At 33.5% G+C, this 20,730-nt stretch overlaps 2 protein-coding genes across 4 annotated transcripts in view; both read right to left on the reverse strand.

Moving 5' to 3' along the window:
* LOC125857041 (ergosterol biosynthetic protein 28) overlaps nt 1-20,730 on the reverse strand; it is a 257,213-nt gene that overhangs the window by 65,537 nt on the left and 170,946 nt on the right. The gene's annotated exons all lie outside the window — the stretch shown is intronic.
* On the reverse strand, nt 11,486-13,126 carry LOC125854767 (uncharacterized). The gene is made up of 4 exons (XM_049534341.1): nt 12,255-13,126; nt 11,944-12,185; nt 11,749-11,867; nt 11,486-11,641 (listed from the first exon to the last, which is right to left on the reverse strand). Exons 1-4 carry the CDS (start codon nt 13,124-13,126, stop codon nt 11,486-11,488), a joined length of 1,389 nt encoding a protein of 462 aa, XP_049390298.1.

Here is a 20,730-nt window from a genome sequence, read left to right on the forward strand (position 1 = left end):
TGGTTCGGACAATATTTTTATTATTGGCCCGTGGTATGACCACCAGTTTAAAAACCAATTTGGTATAGAATTCGCAAATATCTTGGCACATACTTTTATAAACCAAGTATGTTTATGCCTCTCATTGTTATAACAGAGAACTTTATTAAATGCCTGAATATAATCCCAATAGGTAAAGCTTACAATGACTTTGTTTAGACTGAATTGTCTTTCAGTCATTGAGGAAATACCCCAATCTTCAATATGAATGATGTGTTTTATAATATTTTAGAGAAGTTATAAACATTCTCACTTGTATTATATCCTGAAAAATGTTGAAATTCAACACCTGTGCTTATTACCAGAGTCTCATAATATTTCCGAGTTTTGTATGACTCACCCGGGAAATAAAGCCCATTAACTAAATACCTCTGGAATATCTTCCAAGGTTCTTCTCTTCTTTGTATGTCGGAGTTTTCTAAGAGAAATATCATTTCTCTTTTTTCTACCTTTCAATATGTTTTGATATCATCAACTTCTTCTTTGGCGATTGAAGCAAAAGAATCACCCTGCTTTTGAGTTATAAACTCTTGTAGTTTAGCATAATGGATCACTTTCTGGAATATCTTCCAGATGTATTGATGATGAAGCTCTTTCTTGTGCTCTAGAGTTTAAGTTATATAAACTCATTCCTCCCTTTTGTATAATTGGAGTACTAGATGATGAAGATTCGTATGATGATCTTGATGAACTTGGGGATGATCTTCCCCTTCCGCGAGTATAACTGCCTTTTCTTCTAGCCTTGGTTATCCAAGGAGGATCCATCCTGCAAACATAGCATTTAGTTTTAATCATTCAAGAAGTTATATTTTTAATCATTCAAGAGGTTATAAACTTCATCACAATAAAATCTTTCATAAAGCTTTTGTTCAATCATGTAATTATTGACAATATCAATCACCATTCCGTCTATAATTTTCCATAATATAAGTTCCCTTAAATCTCTAATAAGAGGAGTTGCCTTCAAAATCGTAACCAAATCTTTATCAGGAAAGAAGTCAAGAAAACCCATCAGAAGAAAGATATTCCCTTGATAAGAAGTTTGGGAGGGAGTTATCACTTCCCTTTTTATACTGAATTTCGAAATCAAAAGGGGCTAATTGTGCCTGCCACCTAGCAAAAATTAACTTAGACGCATCATGTTTAAAATCTTTATCAAACATATACTTGACTGACTGAGCATCAGTTTTTATCAAAAATTTTTGATTATATAAATCATCTTGAAATTTTAAAACGCACTTAACGATAGTTAACATTTCATGGGCTACCGTCGCATATTTTTTCTGAGCATCGCTCCATTTTCCTGAATGAAATCGAATAAGATATTCATTTTTATCATGCGGATTAATTTGTTTTAATATACCTCCATACCCAATATTAGACGCATCCGTCTCTACAATCTTTGGCCAAGCAGGATTAGCAAGGGTTAAACAAGGTAAAGATTTAACTCTTTCTTTAATAGTCTTTACAAGATCTGTGAGACTATTGGTCCAAGGCTTTTTATGATCCTTTTTTAGCCTGTCATATAACGGAGCTAAATCTCGAGATAAATTCTTGTAGAATGGGGAAATGTAGTTTAAACTTCCCAGAAACCGCTGCAATTGCGTCTTATCTGTAATAATATCAGGGAATTTCGATGCAAATTCAATAGATCGCTGAATAGGAGTCATTTTTCCTTGACAAATCAAATGCCCCAAAAATCTAACTTCTGTTTGAAAAAGACTCATTTTAGGTTTAAATATGACCAAACCATTTTGAATAACTATATTCTTAAAAATGTCTAAATGCTTAATATGCATTTCAAGAGTCTTTGAGTATACCAAAATATCATCAATATAAACTATGATGAAATCCAAATAGGGATTGAAAATATCATTCATTATCTTTTGAAATTCTGAGGGAGCATTTTTTAACCCAAAAGGCATTACATTCCATTCGTACTGTCCAAACGGAACATTAAATGCCGTTCTATATGAATGGTCTCTAAATATTTGGATTTGCCAATATCCAGATTTTAAATCAAATTTTGAAAAGATATTAGCATCATATAATCTGGTTAATAAATCTCTTTTATTAGGAATAGGATATCTAATCCATTTTAAAAATTTATTTAAAGGTTTATAATTTATAACTAACCTGGGAACACCTCGTTCTTTTTCTGCTGCGTTATTAACATAAAAAGCAGTACACGACCATGGTGATTTGGAAGGCTTTATCAATCCCTTTTGTAATAAATTATCAATTTCCTTTTTGCAGAATTCAACCAATTCGGTATTCATCTGACAAGGACGAGATTTGGTAGGGATATTTTCCTCAGAGAAATCATCTTCATATGGAAGAGTTACAATATGTTTTTTCCGATTCCAAAAGGCACTAGGATGATCAGCACAAATATCAATGGCCATTTTTTCAGAAATGAGTTTAATTTTTTCCTGTATTTTAGCAGATTTTAAAGTATCGAATATATTCATACTAAATATCTCAAGTTGTAAATAATCAACATGCTTTTGTTTCATTTCAATTAGAGCATTAATATCTCTAGAAATAGGCTCGGTGATAAAAGTATAACTAATATCTTGATTTTTATAAGTAGCAGAAAATCCTTTAGCATTTATATTAGTAAAAGGATAAATTGCATTTATAAAAGGAGTTCCTAGAATAATAGGAGGGTATAACTGATTTTTTACTAAGAAAAAGAAGTGAGGAATACAAACTTTATTCTGGCAAATACGAGTATTAGATAATTTATACTTTATATCTAAAGCATGACCAGATGCAGATTTAACCATATGAGTTGTTTTTTCAAAATATTTAGTAGGTACAAGACCTTCTTGAATGCAACTCACATCAGCGCCACTATCAATCATAGCAATGTTAGTTATAGAAAAAGTATTATCAATTAATATAGTACATTTAACATACCATTTATGAGCTGTAACAATTTGCATCATTCCTAAAAACATATTTTGCTTCGGATCAATATTCAAAGTGTTGGCAAGAGTATTTTCTTCAGCAGTAGATTCATCAACCTTATTTTTTCCTTTGCTATTAGCAGACTCAATCTGAGTAAGACGGTGATCATAAATAATATGATTTTGTTTAAGAAATTTAATTTCTTCCTTCAAATGTTCAATTTCTCCTTTTAAATCATCAAAAGAGGTATCACGAATAACCATGGTTTGTTTAGAAGAGAGTCTATTATGAACTTCAGACAAGGAGTAAGGAGCAGAATAATTAAAATCATCTTTAACCTTTTTATCACTAGGAATACTAGTTGAAGAGCTAGTTTTACTAGCAGCCAATTGAATGATCTTTTCACGAAGAGTATTATCGGTAACTTCTTTTAGAAGTTCTATCACATTGTCTGCAGTGATAGTGAACATATTCATGTCTTCAAACTGAGATTGCAACTTGTAAAATTCATCATGTTCGCAGTGACAAGTATCACCATGACATTTGCAAGCATCATTCGAATCTTGTTGAACCTTACTAGATGACTCAGGTTGCTCATCCTCCGTTGCATAACTTGCTTCAGAATCATCATAATCTGATTCGGAACCAGAAGTATATAGAAAACTATAAATCTTCTCTTGAATATCATCATCAAGTTCTAGAGTCTTAAGCTTTTCTAGCTTACAATTTGGAGCTATATGCCCAAATTTTCCACATTTATAACACTTAGTCTTATCAAGATTTCGCTTGGACCTATTCCTGGTAAATTTATGAGATTTACGATGAGTCCTACGCTCATCTCTTTCTTCTCTAGTCCTTCTTCTAGATCTTCTTTTCTTATGATGAGACCTATGATATTCTGATTTAGAAGTTTCTCGGTGGGTGCTTTTTAAAGCATCCGGTAAATCGAATTGAGTACAAAAATCTCGTAATTGAGACTTTTCTTTAAGCTTATCCATCTTAAGCTGTCTTGAGAGTTTTAACTCATTGCACAAATTTATGCCTTCTTGCGTACAAGCCCCAATAAGCTTTCCATAAGTGAAATCACTATAGGGAATAATTCCTTGTGAATTTCTAGGAGTCTTTTTTACTCTTTCTGCAAATAAAGAAGGTAAGCCATCAATAAATTTGGCTTTCCAGAATTCTAAACCATTTTCGGGAAGTTCCATTACCCGACTTAAATAAGTGTCTTTATACCATCTAAACTCACCTAAATGTCTACATCTAAGACCATTTAGAAGAGATCTAATGGTTTCATATTGATTGGTAAATCTACCACTAAAATGTTCAAGAATAGTCAAAATAAGTGTATACACAACGTCTTCTCTATTTTGAACAAGGGCAAAGCCTAAATTGTCATGACTTTCATTTGCTGCCTTAGCATTAATTATTGTTGCTCTGGCATCAGAGGGCATATAATTATCCCACCATCCTCTTAGTTGACCGGTAAATCCTGCAATAATCATCTTGCAGATGGTCCTGTTAGTGTTATTGACACTTTTGCAAATAGTAGCATACATAAGTATCCTATGAACCATAATCGTCAACAGCCTATCAGTTAGCCCATCGAGATTCCATTCATAAATCTCACTTCCACTATACGAAGTGTTAGTTTGATTCCAATCTCTTTCCTCTATTAAAACATCTTGAGGAGTAGGCCTGGGATAGTAATAAGTTTGCATGCTAGGTTTTCTAGCATAAACAATATTACCACTATTCTTCTTTGGATACCCATGAAGTTTATTAACTTCCATTTCCATTTGAGTTTTGAAATCAAAAGTGGCTTCCATCTCATCTGCAAAATCTTCAGCGAGACTTATCGGTTTCGCACTTGCACCAAATTGTGAAAACTTTTAATCAAGAAGATTTTCAAGGTCGTGCAAAGGTCTAAGAATAAAATCCTGAATCTCAGGAGGCCTTTGAATATGAACATCAGGTTGTTTTGACGAAGAAGCCTGTTCCGAAACTTGTTTCACAGATTTTAGCTTACTATCAATTTGAACAATCAGATTAGACATGTTATCTAATTTTTTGTCTAGAGAACAGATATGTTCACCAATAACTTTGACATATAGGCCCGAATAATTATTTTGAGAAATAAGATGATTAACTTCATTTATACTTACTGCGGCGACATCATTATCAATAAATTTATGAAAAGCAGTAAAAGAAATACCAGTATTATTGGGTAAAATAAACGGAGCTTGAGGAGGATAAATGGATTGAATAATATTACCCGATTCATCTTTGTAAGATCGTTCAAGAACGTTGATGAACAGGGGCAAATAAGTGGTTATAAACCAAGGCACAAAAAACATAATATGATTATGTAATGCACAAGTTTCATAAAACTCTTGAGAAATATTATTTAAATCTTCTTTACTATAAGTGTCAAAAAACCAAGTTTTAAACCGGTTCCATTTTTCATTTAAAAATTCGTTTTGAATATATTTTCTTGCCAGTGAACCTGGACTAAAATCAATTTGATGTTCACTCATCATTAAGTATCATTAAGATTAAAATCCATCTCGGATACAGAAGGAATATCCTTATCAGAAATATCAGATGTTTTATCATTCGTTTGGACAATGTTTAATCAAGGATCAATTTTAATTTTTTGTTTTTCCGCAGATATAACTGTTGATAAAGTATGTAATGAAGCAGCGCGATTTCTTGCTAGACCATAACAAGGTTCTATCGGAGAAATATGTTGAATAGCTAGTCTTCTATCAGAAGCAAAAGAATGTCTACTATAAGGAACACTTTTTTCATCAAACTGCATACAAATTTTTCCATCGGAATTTTGACTAATAATAATAATAATAATAATAATAATTTTTTATGGTGTATGAATTTATATTTTTATATCATGATATTTAATTAATTATTTCTGATTATTATCTCTTCACTTTTTTTAAAAGAAGAACCATACCATTAGATGTATTTGCGAGAGTAACAAGTTTGTTGATCTCCTGTAAAATATTATTGAATTTTGTTTGTTAGATTTAACGAGAATTAGCAAAAACTCACATTAGAAGATGTACATTACTAAAAAGGTCAATTGTGAGGGTCAAAATCAATGGATATCTATTGATTTAAGGGAGAAATCAAGAAAAATTGAAATAGTGCTTTGGAACATAAATTGATGAATCTTGTGGTTAAAATCAAGGAAGTCTATTGGCTAGGTAAATTATACAATTCTCAATTATAATTTAAAATTTAGTATAAAAATAAATACTTCATTGTTCTTATTTTTTACTATTCAACTGCATGCCTTTCACAAAAGTTAATACTAGTATACTCATCACAATTATTATTTTTTTAGAAATTTACCTACGGACTATCCATATAGAGCATTAACCCTCTTTGGCTTTCCAATATTCTCTTTGAAATTTTCATGATTCTGAACTAATAGTTGACCATGATCAATACACATAATCAATAAAAACAACAATTTTTCGGAATAGAATCTCAATTCTAACTTTCTTCTCATCTAAAATATATATTTCTGCATGTACTTTCCGTTCTTTGCTTAAAACAACTAGATATGAAATTTAAGTGAACGTCATAAAGATAAAATTATGAAAGTTGTGTATCCTGTTGATGAATTTTTATTCTCTATAAAAGGTAACAATAAACTTAGTTTATTACACTTAATTTTTAAATTTCAATGAAAATCATCAATGAGAACGGATAACACGTATATACTTTTTTATCCCAAAAAAAAAATTACACTATTAAAAGCACTTCAATTAACATATATCCCATTTCATCCCAACAAAATTGACACTACAAGAAGAACTTCATTTCAGGAGGAGAGAATTTCCAACATAATCGAACGTATTAATTTATCATCACGAACAATAGATTGTAACCGTCTCATGAAAATTTCTCCCTCTACTACTGTGCTAACCTGTGAACAATTTGTATGAATCAAAATAATAGTCTTGAAATTAGAATATTCACATGTATATAGTAAATCCTTGATTAATACCTAGTGTTAAAAAAGGGAAATCCAAACCTCAATTCTCAATTTCTTTCCATTTACATACAATAGGAGAAAAAACACCATCCTCGTCGCGCTGCTAAAGACGTGGGCTCGTCACATGTTTACTTCGTTAGTATCTATCTATATTTATCTACACATAGTTGTTACAAGTTTTTGGTTTAGAAAAAATGACACAAAAAGGTCATTTATGGAAGAAGGTAGATTCAAAAATAGTCTTTTTAAGTAAGAACTTAATAGTTTTAGTCCTTTAATTAAGTTTGTCAAAAGTTAACAGTTTTCATCTCGAGTAAAATATTTATTGAATTTTATTTGTTAGATTTAATGAAAATTTATTGAGAACTCACAAAAAAAAGATACACAAAGAGGTCAAAATCGATGGACGTTTGTCGATTATAAGGCAAAATCGAGAAAAATTGACGAAATAAATCTTCATAACACAATATGACAGACTCCCTCGGTTAAAACACACTAATTTTGATTATCATTGAAAAATTGGGATAATTTAAAAAGAAAAATACTTGTGACCTTTTATGAAAGTAGCATGTTTGTTCATGCGAAGGATGTTTCGGATAATTTAAAATAAGAGCGTAGAAGTGCGATTTATAAATCCCAAAGCATGCTTGCTCTTGGTTTATAAACCTTAAGCAAAATAGATTTTTGTTCATGAATAGAATTGGCCATCAATGGAAGGTTGAAATCACATTTAATTAATGTGTTCTATTTTGCCAACTACTTGTCATGCCCTCTACAATTTACGAGTAGAGATACTTATTAATCTAGTTAAGCATATCTAAATCATTCTCTTTTTCTTTCTTTTTTTCCGAACAAACTATTAATTCCTTTTAATATTAGAGATTTGGTCCATGTCCTCCTTTAAATTTATACCTTTTTGCGTGGACGAATAAACCTAACCCCCCACATAAGGGCTCACAATCTTTAGTAATGAGTTATGAAAAAACATAAAAATATATAAATCATTCATCAAGATAAATATGGTACCTACTAATTAATAAAGGATACAATCCACACTTGTTAAATTCCAACATACATATATTTCAACAAGTAATTTCAGTTCTTAGCTGAAAATAGCTAGATATGAGACTTAGTTCCAGTAAAAGCAGCCAGCCTCGACAAATTATGGAAGTCGAAAACCTGAGGTGTATCCTGCTGAGGTAATGCCCGATTCATTTTCCCTTCTTACCTTCTTCTCTCGACAGATGAACATTTTCCCTTCTTACCTTCTTCCTCTTACCTTTTTCAATCTCATGAATCTTTTCTGAATCCTCAATGAAGATTTTAGGGATAAAAAAGTTTCCATCGACATCAGTCCAAGAGATTGGTAGTTCATTTCCAGTGTCCAAATCAATCCCAAACATGCGATAAAAATCAACAATTAATTTAAACCCTTCCATTTCCACCTCAATCATAACCTTTCCACTAACAAAAGCAGAAATGAGCACATCCATCGCATGTTTCTCGAAATCCATCCAGGATCCATCCTTATACATCTTGAACCTCAACGGTTTCCCACTCTCTTTGAAGTTGTGGTGATTCTGAAACAGTAACTGAGCATGATCAGGCCATCTACCCAACGGAAGAACCTCATTTCTCACTTTCGACTTCCCATCAACACCATCCTTGCCGTTTCCACTAATAATCGCTCTTTTCTTCATCATCATAAATATTTTTTTGAGAAGCTTAATTTCTAGCAGAAGAAAGACCAAAGGAAAACTTGTCTATATATACTAGTAGTTGATTGGAGAAGGCATTATGACGGTCATACCCTTGGTTTTAGATGGCATAAATGTTTTATGGTACATACCAAATCTCATTCACTTCTCTCTTATTTCGCTCACTACTCTCACATGTATAAGGTATTTCAAAAATGGCGATCAGACCCTTGATTTTAGAGTGTAAGGCTTGTTTATGTAAGGATATTTCGGGTAGTATAAAAATGTAAGTGTGAAAAGTGGAAATGAAAGTCTCCTTTTTCTATATTACAGTAATCCCTATTAATAAATTAAATTCAATTTTTCTATTATATGCTATTTTCCTATTTTGTCTTCTTTTTTCTCTTTATAATAAGAAAATATTCTTTCGGTCCATATTAAGTGAGTTTGTGAGTTAATACATAGACCCCTACTTTTTATTTTTTAAGTCATTTTCAACTAATTTCAAGTCATTTTTTACATTGTCAAACACTTCCTAACTTATTTTAAGTTATTTTTTATATTTGTCAAACACTTCTAGAAGTCAAAAACTAACTAAAAATTAGATTTGACCAACTTTTAATCTAATCCAAACACCCTCATACTTATTAAGAAAAAAAATTATGACATAAATTAAATAGTATTTTCCACTTTTATACTTTTAGTGATTGTCAAACTATTTTTAAAAAGGGAAATAATTTAAAGAAAAATCATAAATATGAGGAATTAACTCTCTTGAATTTATCATCTAAAAAATGTAAATGAAGGGCAAAAATAGAAAAAAAAAATCAAATATTTATATTAAGCTTTAAAAAGTTCACTTATTTTGAATTATGAAAAAAAAAACTCCAAACAATCATTTTAACATTATTATGGAATAGAGGGAGTAGTTGTTTTGGAGTATAAATTTTTATTTTTATATCTTAAATTTCACAAATTATATTCAATTATGACTTTTGATTTTAGAAAACTTGGGCTTCCATAAATATAAGTTTGATTAATTTATAATCAATTTATATAAGAACATAAATTAAAAACTAATTCATTTAGTTTTTTCAAGTGTTTTTATTTTTTAATTACTTAATTTAAATAAAATATTATTTAATAGAAGTAATGAGACAATTAAGTAATTGTATTTTATATTCTAATTCTAGTCGTATTTTATATATATATATACATCTTTTGAGAAGATGAGATTCAAGTTTGCATAAAAATATATTCAAGTTCTCTCTATTTTTTATAGATCTTTCTGTTCTATATATTGAAAATAAGCAGCAATATTCCTATAGTAAGAAACCAAATTAAACTAACACTAGAAAATTTATTATATACAAATTAGGATAATCCAATCCTAACTAGACATGAATTGAAAAAAATAAAAAAATAACAAATATTAAACAACTTAGGAATCCTACTCTTAACTTTGAATTATTATTCCAACACGTGGTTCTTAACAAATAACGGGTGATGATCAAGACACCTAGCTACTCGACAAACAATAATTTTCTCGGAATAGGAACCTCAATTCTCAATTTCTTACATAGTTGCAAATGATTTGATTGAGTTATAAATTATACATTTAAAATTAGCAACAACAGACATTGTTGAATTGTCTTATGACCTTTTATGAAAGTAGCAGGTTTGTTCATGCGAAGGATGTTTCGGAAAATTTAAAATAAGAACGTAGAAGTGCAATTTATAAATCCTAAAGCACGTTTGCTCAGGGTGTAAATATAAGCACCTCCTGGCGGTTTATAAACCCTAAGCAAAATAGATTTTTGCTCATGAATAGAGCCGGACATCAATGGAAGCTTGAAATTACATTTAATTAAGGTGTTCTGTTTTGCCCTCTACAACTTATGAGTAGAGATACTTATTAATCTAGTNATAGTTGCAAATGATTTGATTGAGTTATAAATTATACATTTAAAATTAGCAACAAGAGACATTGTTGCATTGTCTTATGACCTTTTATGAAAGTAGCAGGTTTCTTCATGCGAAGGATGTTTGGGAAAATTTAAAATAAGAACGTAGAAGTGAAATTTATAAATCCTAAAGCACATTTGCTCAAGGTGTAAATATAAGCACCTCCTGGCGGTTTATAAACCCTAAGCAAAATAGATTTTTGCTCATGAATAGAGCCGGACATCAATGGAAGCTTGAAATTACATTTAATTAAGTTGTTCTGTTTTGCCCTCTACAACTTATGAGTAGAGATACTTATTAATCTAGTTAGGCATATCTAAATCATTCTCTTCTTTTTTTTTCTGGACAAACTAGTTAACTCCTTTCTATATTAGAAATTTGATCCATGTCCCCCTTTAAATTTATACCTTTTTGCGTGGACGAATAAACATAGTAAAAATCAAACCTAATCCCCCGCATAAGGGCTCACAATCTTTGGTGATGACTTATGAAAAAAACATAAAAATATCTTAATCATTCATCAAGTTAAAAATGGTACCCACTAAATAATTGGAAGTCCAAACATCATGATTTGCTACTATTATATTGCCACATGCCATCAATTTTTACCTGTGATCGCAACCCTAATCATACGGAAAGATGTCTAGTCTAGTATATATATGTGATGTGACATTCATATATTTCAGCAAGTAATTTCAATTCTTAGCTGAAAATAGCTAGATATGAAATCTACTTCTACTAAAAGCAGCCAACAAGCTAAGTGAGCATCAAAAATAGAAAATTATGAAAGTCAAAAACCTGAGTCTGTAAAAGGTAACATTACACTTTGGTTTTTTCAACATGAAATTTATCAATGAGAAACCATAATTCCCATTTTATCCCAACAAGTTTGACAGAACCTCATATCAGGAAGGAGTTCCAACATAATCGGACGCATCAATTGATCATCTTGAACAATAGCTTGTATCTTGCTTATGAAATGTTCCTGCGCTACTACTTTGCCCACCTGTGAATATATAATTTGTATGACAAGTCAAGATTTTAAAATCAGAATATTCACCATATGTATATATATATAGTAAATCTTGTGTTAAAAAAGGAATCTAGACTTACCTCATAGGAGGTTTGCAAACTTTTCAACTCTAGTTTTTTTGTTAGTGGAAGCAAATTAGGTAGCTTGAATAGTAATCTACACCATCGATCGTCAGTATGAGCACCACAATTCTGTTGACCTGTATTTATACTTGAGTATTACTGTTTCGTTTCTCTCACAACAATCAAAAATAATTGAAACTATACGTATATTACCTGGTGTATGACGATCAAGTTTATAACTGACTATACATTCGGGTAGAATGTGAGTGTTCATATTGTGATACCACATCACATACAACTTTGGATTGATCAAGTCATCAACCCCGGTATCAAAATCCACACTCGATCGAAACAACTGCTTAGATCCGAGCTCAACCTTTTCAAGATTTCCCAATATGACTCGACATAAAATCATATGTTTTTCACCATTTTCATCAACATCGGACATCATTTCACTACACGAGTAACAAAAAATAATTAATGTACATTTGAAATAATGAAGAAAACACAAAAAATGAACTAACCTTATTTGAGGTAACTGTAAAGGCGACAAGTATATACCAATACCACGATGACCGGGTTCAATTCTTGTTAATTCAAATCCACGATGCATTATGGAGTTCAAATTCCTGGACGATGACCCATACCAAGCAAGTACAACTTTAGGGTTCCCTCTGGCCCTCGTTACCATCTCCACATTGTCTATAAAAACTTGTTCCATAAGATCGCTTTTAATACACTCATGAATGGCAGTTATTGTAACACCCGAACGAGACGACAACAGGTAATCCTTTACCGTCTGATAGGCGTACTCATCTTCCCTCATTGACCTAGTCCTAGCCCACTTTGGTGGAACCAATTCAGTAGGGGTAGCGATAACAAGCCGCGATGAACTGCCTACTTCGATTCCCTTCTTCCTCATTCCTTTTTCTGAATCCTCAATGAACATTTTAGGGATAAAATAGTTTCCATTTACATCAATCCAAGAGATTGGCAGTTCGTTCCCATTGTCCAAATCTATTCCAAACATGCGGTAAAAATCAATAATTAATTTAAATCCAGCTTTCATTTCTACCTCAATCATACCCTTTCTACTCACAAAAGCTGAAATGAGCACATCCATTACATGTTTCTCGAAATCCATCCACGATCCATCCTTATACATCTTAAACCTCAATGGTTTCCCACTCTCTTTGAAGTTGTGGTGATTCTGAAACAGTAACTGAGCATGATCAGGCCATCTACCCGATGGAAGAACCTCATTTCTGATTTTCGACTTCCCATCAACACCATCCTTGCCATTTCCGCTAATAATCGTTGTTTTCCTCATCATCATAAATATTTTTTTGAGAAGATTAATTTCTAGCAGAAGAAGACCAAAGGAGAACTTGTCCATTTATACTACGGTTGATAGGTGAAGACATTCAAAGGAAATGACGATCGTATCCTTGGTTTTAGAGGGAGTAAATGTTTTATGGAAAGGATGTTTCGGGTAGTATAAAAATGTGAGTGTGAAAAGTGTGACTTGCTGACTATATTCACATAAATCTAACTTAGTCAAAGAAGTTAATTACTTAGATACACATTAATTTGCAATATTATGGTTCTTACCATGTTTTTGTGCGTCTAGATACATTCAAATATGTCATTTGCTCTAGATACATTGTATTCAAGTTGATTCACTTGTATATGGATACATAACAAATCTCGTTCGCCTCTCTCCCATCTCGCATGTATCTGGTATCTCAAAAATGACGATCATACCCTTGATTTTAGGGTGTATGGTTTGTTTATGGAAGGATATTTCAGGTAGTATAAAAATGTAAGTGTGAAAAGCGTGACTTACTAACTATATTTAGATTACCATAATTCATATTAATAATAAAATTAAATTATATTTATATGAGGATTTTAATTTTTTGCAATTTTCTCTATTTTTTTTATTCCAATTGAGATCTTCGGAATAAATTTTGAGAATAGGGTCTAATTTACTCTTTTATTGTTGAAAAATATTTAATATTGTCCTAACAACTATGTTATACTATCGCTTCATATATGATTTTTTTTTTTTTTTGGTTAATTCTTCATCAGTTTACACTTTTGCTCCTATATTATGTTTTTCTTTAATATATGTCCCTCGTAATAATTATTTTTTATAATGTGTAAATTTATATTTTAGTATCATAATATTTCATCAATTATTTGTTGTGAATTGTTTTCCAACTTACGTTAATTTAGTATCGAATCTGCCAAGTAAAATAGAAATACCTAAATTAGTTTCACCTTTATAAAAAACTTACTATTTATTTTTGTTTTCTTTCAAGAACCTTAATTTATCAATGGGTGATTTCTGTTGTGAACCAAGCTGACTCCGTAAGGGCATTACGAGCTATTAGGGAGTTTTATTTCAAATTCAAGCCCATTTACACTTTGTCAAAAAGGATCAGGAGTTAGAAGAGTGGTTATGAAAATTATGTTGAAGTTTTGGTGGTGTTGATTCCAAGACAAATGCTCGTCTTGTCGTTGCAAACTTTAGTAGTAAAGTGCAGTTTGCAGTAGCTGCACTTGCTGTCATGTTACAAGAGTGGAAAGTGTTAAAATTAAGAAGTGAATATAAGGCGAAGCTTCAAGTTGTGCACCCTATTGGTTACACATCTATGGTGTCATTAAGGTGGTAGAATTGATTGCACGTCATAGATTACGTCTAAGCTTAGTTGCAATGGAGAGACATGGGGGAGAAGGAGCTTCTAAAGTTGTTCGTCAGTACTCGAAGGTGGACAACAATTTTAACTTTGACGGGTTGAAGCGTGTTAATAAGCATCGATCATCTGCATCATATATCATTAGTTTACACTTTTGCCCCTATCTTATGCATGTTCGTCTTTAATATATGTCCCTCATAATAATTACTTCTTCATGGTGAATTTATATTTTAGTTTCGTAATGTTTCATCAATTATTTGTAGTGAATTCTTTTCCAACTTACGTTAATTCATTATCGAATCTACCAAGTCAATCGGAATACCCAAATTAGTTTCACCTTTATCAACAATTTACTATGTATCTTTTTTTTTCTTTCAACAACCCTAATTTATCAACGGGTGCTTTTACTTTACACTACCTTCTAAATACATCTTTCATAATTATACTAGGGATTTGGCCGCGTTTCGCGCAGTTATGAAATATGTATATGTAAATTTATTTTAAAAAATAATTATGATACAAGAAATAAAAAATCAATTATAGAAATAAGAAAAATGATAAAATTACAATACAAGTATTTTTGTAGAAATTAGATCTTAAGTGAATTACATTTTTATTATCAAGTATTTTTCAAAATTAAAAGACTAATTTATTAAGAAAAAAAAATCATATATTATGATGTTAGTGCATAAAATTCGGATAAACATATTTTAGGACTTGATTTTTTTTCTTATTTTTGTCAAATNACCTTGAGATTGAGCCGCGTGGCACAGCAAGGACATTTGAGTCGATCTGAAGCGTCAGTTCGCCCTTTCCCTTTTCGGAATTGGGCAAAATTTTCAGAGAAAGGTGTTTAGCCGGAAGGGTGAAAAGAATTGATGGCGTTTGAAATTTGAATGGATCCTATTCCTATCCGTTTCACCTTTTCCCCCCCGAAAATTTCCGGACCCTAGTTCTTGACTATATATTTCGCTTCTGTTCACTGTAAGAGGGGGATTTTTTTTTTGGAAAAGAAAAATAGGAAGAACGATTTAAGCAAAAATTAGCCAAAAACATACAAAAGACATTTTTAGAAAACAAGGGAGATAGCTAGCTTTGGGGCTTGAGTTCGATATTTTGCCTGACTTTCTTGATCGTTGTTTGATCGAATCTGTGTGGTAGAGGTCGTCATCGCTCTGGCTTGTCGCTATTCCCACATCGCTGCATCGAAAAAGGTAGTATCTTCTCCATAGTCTCCTCTCCGTCTTCTTTGATTCTTGATGCGCTCCAACACTATGTCGTGGTGTTATTCTTATTCGTAGTCGAAAATGGGCAATCTTAATATGCTATGCATCTCGTTACCGAATGATTTAATCCTAATTTTGTTTCGAGTCTTGTTGTTTCTTGCACCTAATAATAGATAGTTTCTCTGCTTTCTTTGTAAGTCTGCCTTGGTCATTCTCTGGTTCTCTTTGTCTGACCATATATCATCAAATCTCTTTCTCTCGTTTGCATTAATTTCAAGATGAGCGTTTCTTTCACTTTGCTACTGTTCTTGTTGTTCTTCCCTCAAAATAAAAGGTAAAATCTAAATGCAGGTTAACAGGGAGTCGGTATGTTATTGGTCTGCTGTTTAAATGTCCCAAATGGTAATATCGCATATCGCTGCTCCTATTTTGTATTTGTTTTGAATGTTAAAAACCTGATTTAACCATTTGAGAGTTATGACTAAGGCTTTCTTCCGCTAAAGTATATTAATATTCGTAGGAGTTTGCTTAGCTTTTAACATCTCGTTAGTCTTTGTTTCTGGAACCAAAAAATGGGCCTTGTATTTCATAAAGTGACGACATTCCTACTTGATGTAGTTTAGTTAGTTAGAATAGGTTTTGTTTTTTTTAATTATTATTATTATTTTTATGTCTAGAGTTTGTTTCCCTGTTGCCTGCTTGTCTCTTGTTTGATATCTGTTGATTATGTACTCCCTGGAATGGAATATGTGCACAAGCATATATATGCATACATGTGTACATGTACTCCCTGGAATGAAATATGTGCACAAGTATATATATGCATACATGTGTGCTAGCTACTGTTTTGTGTCGTGGTTGGTTTGTCAACTTTGTCATTGATCCGATTCATTGGGTTTTCTTTAGAGTCGTATATTTCGATTTCATTTAAAGTTTTTTTTTTCGGTGGCTTTCACTTCTAAGCGAGTTTCATCTTGTTTAAGTTACATTTCATTTGCTTTATTACTTCGTGTGCTAACTCCTTGCCATCTCCTTGCATGTGAATCCGCCTTGAGTCCTCACGGACTTCTCTATTCCCCTTGCATTTCGATTTGGGTCGGAAAGGCCTAAATTTGCTCTCTTTTACTCGAATCAACCTTGGTATCGGATCAGCAAAACCGGCGAACAAGTTACAGAAAATAAGCATACTGAAAATCAAGTTTTCAAGCTCCGAAAGGCCCTCAAAAATTCAACTTGTATTTTGTTGTTTTGGGCCTAAGCCCTATTATTGTGATTATTATTACTTGTTAGTTATTAGGACAGGTACAAGGAGACAAGAATTGGGCTAAAGGCCTAAAGAAAGACGANGCATTTCGATTTGGGTCGGAAAGGCCTAAATTTGCTCTCTTTTACTCGAATCAACCTTGGTATCGGATCAGCAAAACCGGCGAACAAGTTACAGAAAATAAGCATGCTGAAAATCAAGTTTTCAAGCTCCGAAAGGCCCTCCAAAATTCAACTTGTATTTTGTTGTTTTGGGCCTAAGCCCTATTATTGTGATTATTATTACTTGTTAGTTATTAGGGTAGGTACAAGGAGACAAGAATTGGGCTAAAGGCCCAAAGAAAGATGAATTTCAAAGATTAGTTTAGGACAGGTATTAAATATTAGGCCTTTAGGCCCAAAAATGAAAATGGGCCCAAATACTGGCCCAGGCGAACAGTAAACCAGACTTGGGCCCAGATTTCCTTCGTTACTTTATTATCTTATATATGTTTACCTGTCGATATTTGTTGTTAGCCTTAAGGTTACTACGATTTAATTCCCCGAAAGATAGTCATTCTAAACTAATCTTCTAAAAATTAACTAATTAAATACTCGCTTCCTATAATATCGAAACATAATCTATCAAAGTATTTTAACTTAGCTAATATCTAGTACTTCCCTTTTCCCTTTTAAAGTAGTTCTAACTATAAAACAACTCAATTTTGCAATTTAAATTAAGTTAAATTATTTTAGCCAAATAATTAATTGCCGGATAACCACATTAGTGAACATTCTAGGTGCTTTTAAAACCTTCCTAGAATGTTAATAAGAACCTCGAACCCTTTTTTAAGTTTTCATTAGACTTCTGTTTTAGTCTTTTGAAAACAACAGTTTTCTTGATTTTTCTTAAAAAATTAAGTGGCGACTCTAAACCAGTCCAAAATATTTTTTCCTAATAAAATAGAATGACGACTCTGCTGGGGATTTGAATGGCTCTAACCTTAAGATTAATTTATTTGGCTATGTGATTTAACTGTCTACTTGTTTTATTTATCGTATACATTGAACTCTTGCATTCATGGCATGACATACTCCGTCAAACGACAATTATTTAAATTTTCATTTAAAGGACGATTATGCGGGCCGCAGTCGTTCGTTAACCAAATTATTCTCGGGGCACCCTGACGAATGTAGTTGGCTACTGGATAGTCAACAGTCGTTAACTGTCCCAGCCCAAGTTGTCCGCTTGGGTCACCTATCCACTATAAACAAAATCCACTCTTAGTCAAGACTAGCGTAGAGCCAAACTCAATCCCGAAATTTAGCGCATTGGCCTAAGATGACCCAATACCCAATGCGTGTTGGGCCCATTAGAAAGACCACCTTGAGTCCAAAGGGCCCACGGCCCGAACGGATGTTCATACTTACGTGTTTGAAGGATGTATGCGCTGTTTGACAAATTGTTGTGTCCTGGGTTTGGGGGGTATCTAATTCTTTGTATGTTTTTGTAGATGGCCAAACAACACTTGAGTTTCAAAATGGTCACCGAGACGCCAAACCTTCTCCGTGTATGGTGGTACAATCTCAATGCGTATCAGAAAAGAGAACTTTCCATTCACTTGGGTCACCTCCCGTCGATAATGAATCTCAAAGTATGGCCTGAGTTCATTGAGATGGTCACTCGATTTTGGGATGATGAGAGAATGGTGTTTCGCTTCGGAGATATTGAAATGACACCAACCGTTGAAGAAATCAAAGATTGCTTAGACAACGTAGGAATGTGCCAGAAAAGGAAAAATCATCCAGATCATCACATTTTGCTACCGGATAAGCTGACCAGCAAAGAATTGAAGAACATGTTGTTACTGGTAAATGCAGACTGGCTAGACACCCCGGGTATTCCGCTTATGAAGTTCTACGAACGATGGGGACACGAAAACTATTACAAGAATTTTCCAAATGAGTTTCTCAATCGCAGTAGTTGGAGTCAAACCCAAACCCTAGCATTTGCCGTATGCCTCTTAGGGACAATGGTATTCCCCAAGGACGGAGGGAATGAAATCGATACTCGGATTGTCATGGTAACTCACGCTATCTTTGAAGGCGTTGGTAAAAAGGGACAAGTCAAGAAATACTTCAACCTGGCCCCGATCATTGTGGCTGACATCTATCGATCATTGGGTCAATGCAAAAATGGGTTTCCATTTTTTCAAGGGTGTAATATCCTGCTGCAATGGTGGATGTCTAAACATCTAGTGAAGACATGCGAGACCCAGAAACAGAAATTAGCCGAACCACGAAAAGAAAGTCACTTCGACCATTACGAGTTACACTTGAGTATCAATAGATTCGAGATCCACATCACGAGGAAAGCATGGGCTAAAGTCTTCCACGACTTAAAGGATGGAGATGTACAGTGGATGTTTCAAGATTTCATGTCAGAGAAAATATCCATTCAGGGGGCTAAGTGTCCTTTCCTAATTCTTCCTGGCATTAGAGGTGTACGACCTTACAACCCTAGCAGGGTAATGCGGCAATTCGGCAGAACACAAATTCTACCTTTCAAAGGAGACGCTAGCCGCTACGTCTTTGACTATAACGGGTGTGACAAGATACCTCATGCCAAGGAAATTCTCGATGAATGGGCCGGGCGGGTTAACCTAAAAGAAAGCATGACTGAAGACAGATATGACGCTGGGTATGTTGACGAGTACAAAAAATGGTTGCAGGATGATCTGCGTGGTACACTTGACCCGACGCCACGCACGGGCCGACAAATTGAAAATGTCCAGGTAAGGCTCCAAATCCAAACCTACCACTTTCAGCAGGAATGGGATCGAAGAGAGCAAGAGTTTCAACGTAGGGAGCAGGAATACCTGCGTAGGGAACAAGAGTTCCAACATCGAGAATATGAAAGCCAAAGGGCCTTAGCCTTTGCCACACAAGAGTTAGCTAACGCAAGAGCCTGCCTGGTACGTTTGGACTCGAATTTGGATGATCAACTTAACACTCTCCAGGGCGTACCGATGGCTTCCAAAGCTGTGTTCGCCGAGCCCCATGTGATGACTAGCAAGTTCCTCATTCACGAAGAAGTGGAAAAAGCAAGAGGAGGAGCGGAACATTCAGCCTTTTAGCCATCTTATTCCCCTGCGAGGGATTGATTTTATTGTATTTGCAGTTTATCCATTCCCTAAAAGATGTACCCTTTTCGTTGACTTTGTAATGAATTCTCTAATTATTTATGAATCTTTTTGGGGGGTGCAACAATTTGTTTTAAATGGCGCAAGACATCCTTCAAATTCGCTAGGCCTACCCTGGGCACAAAAGGGTCACATATCTGTTTAGGACGCAATATATGCTTGTGTGCTTTAAACTGTTTATGTGGTATTGTTGCTTTGAATGAGGACATTTTTAGCCCACTCCTTTTCGAAATTTTTTTGAAAATTTCCCCAATGCCAAATACAAGTCATTACCAAAATGTCCGACCAAAATTCCACGAGTCCGGAGTTTCTCGGCCAGAAATAAAGTCCTACTACCAAATCCTAAAACGTTACTCTATCATCTCAGGAAAGGTGAAATTGCTGCTAAGATGGAAAAGGGCAAGAATGTCGAAGTGAAAACGACTGAGGAGAGTCTAAGGATGAAACTGCGTTGACTCAAACAAGAGATTCGAGAGATGGGAGAAAGAAGAATAGAAGTAGAATTAGCCACCGCAGCTGCGCAAGCCAAAAGTGCAGCACTGGACGCAGAGTTAGCGGCTAAGATGGCAAGATATGCTGTCATGAACGAGGAGACAGCTGCTATGCGGAAGGAACATGCTGCCTTCA

This window comes from Solanum stenotomum, chromosome 2, assembly GCF_019186545.1.
Source record: "Solanum stenotomum isolate F172 chromosome 2, ASM1918654v1, whole genome shotgun sequence".
NCBI lineage: Eukaryota > Viridiplantae > Streptophyta > Magnoliopsida > Solanales > Solanaceae > Solanum > Solanum stenotomum.

Excerpts from the sequence above, each read along its gene's own strand:
- LOC125854767 (XM_049534341.1), bottom strand. The coding sequence starts at position 13,126 with ATGGACAAGTTCTCCTTTGGTCTTCTTCTGCTAGAAATTAATCTTCTC. Across the intron at positions 11,868-11,943 it reads ACTTGATCGTCATACACCAG|GTCAACAGAATTGTGGTGCT; the intron begins GTAATATACGTA and ends GTATAAATACAG. Across the intron at positions 11,642-11,748 it reads GTTTGCAAACCTCCTATGAG|GTGGGCAAAGTAGTAGCGCA; the intron begins GTAAGTCTAGAT and ends ATATATTCACAG.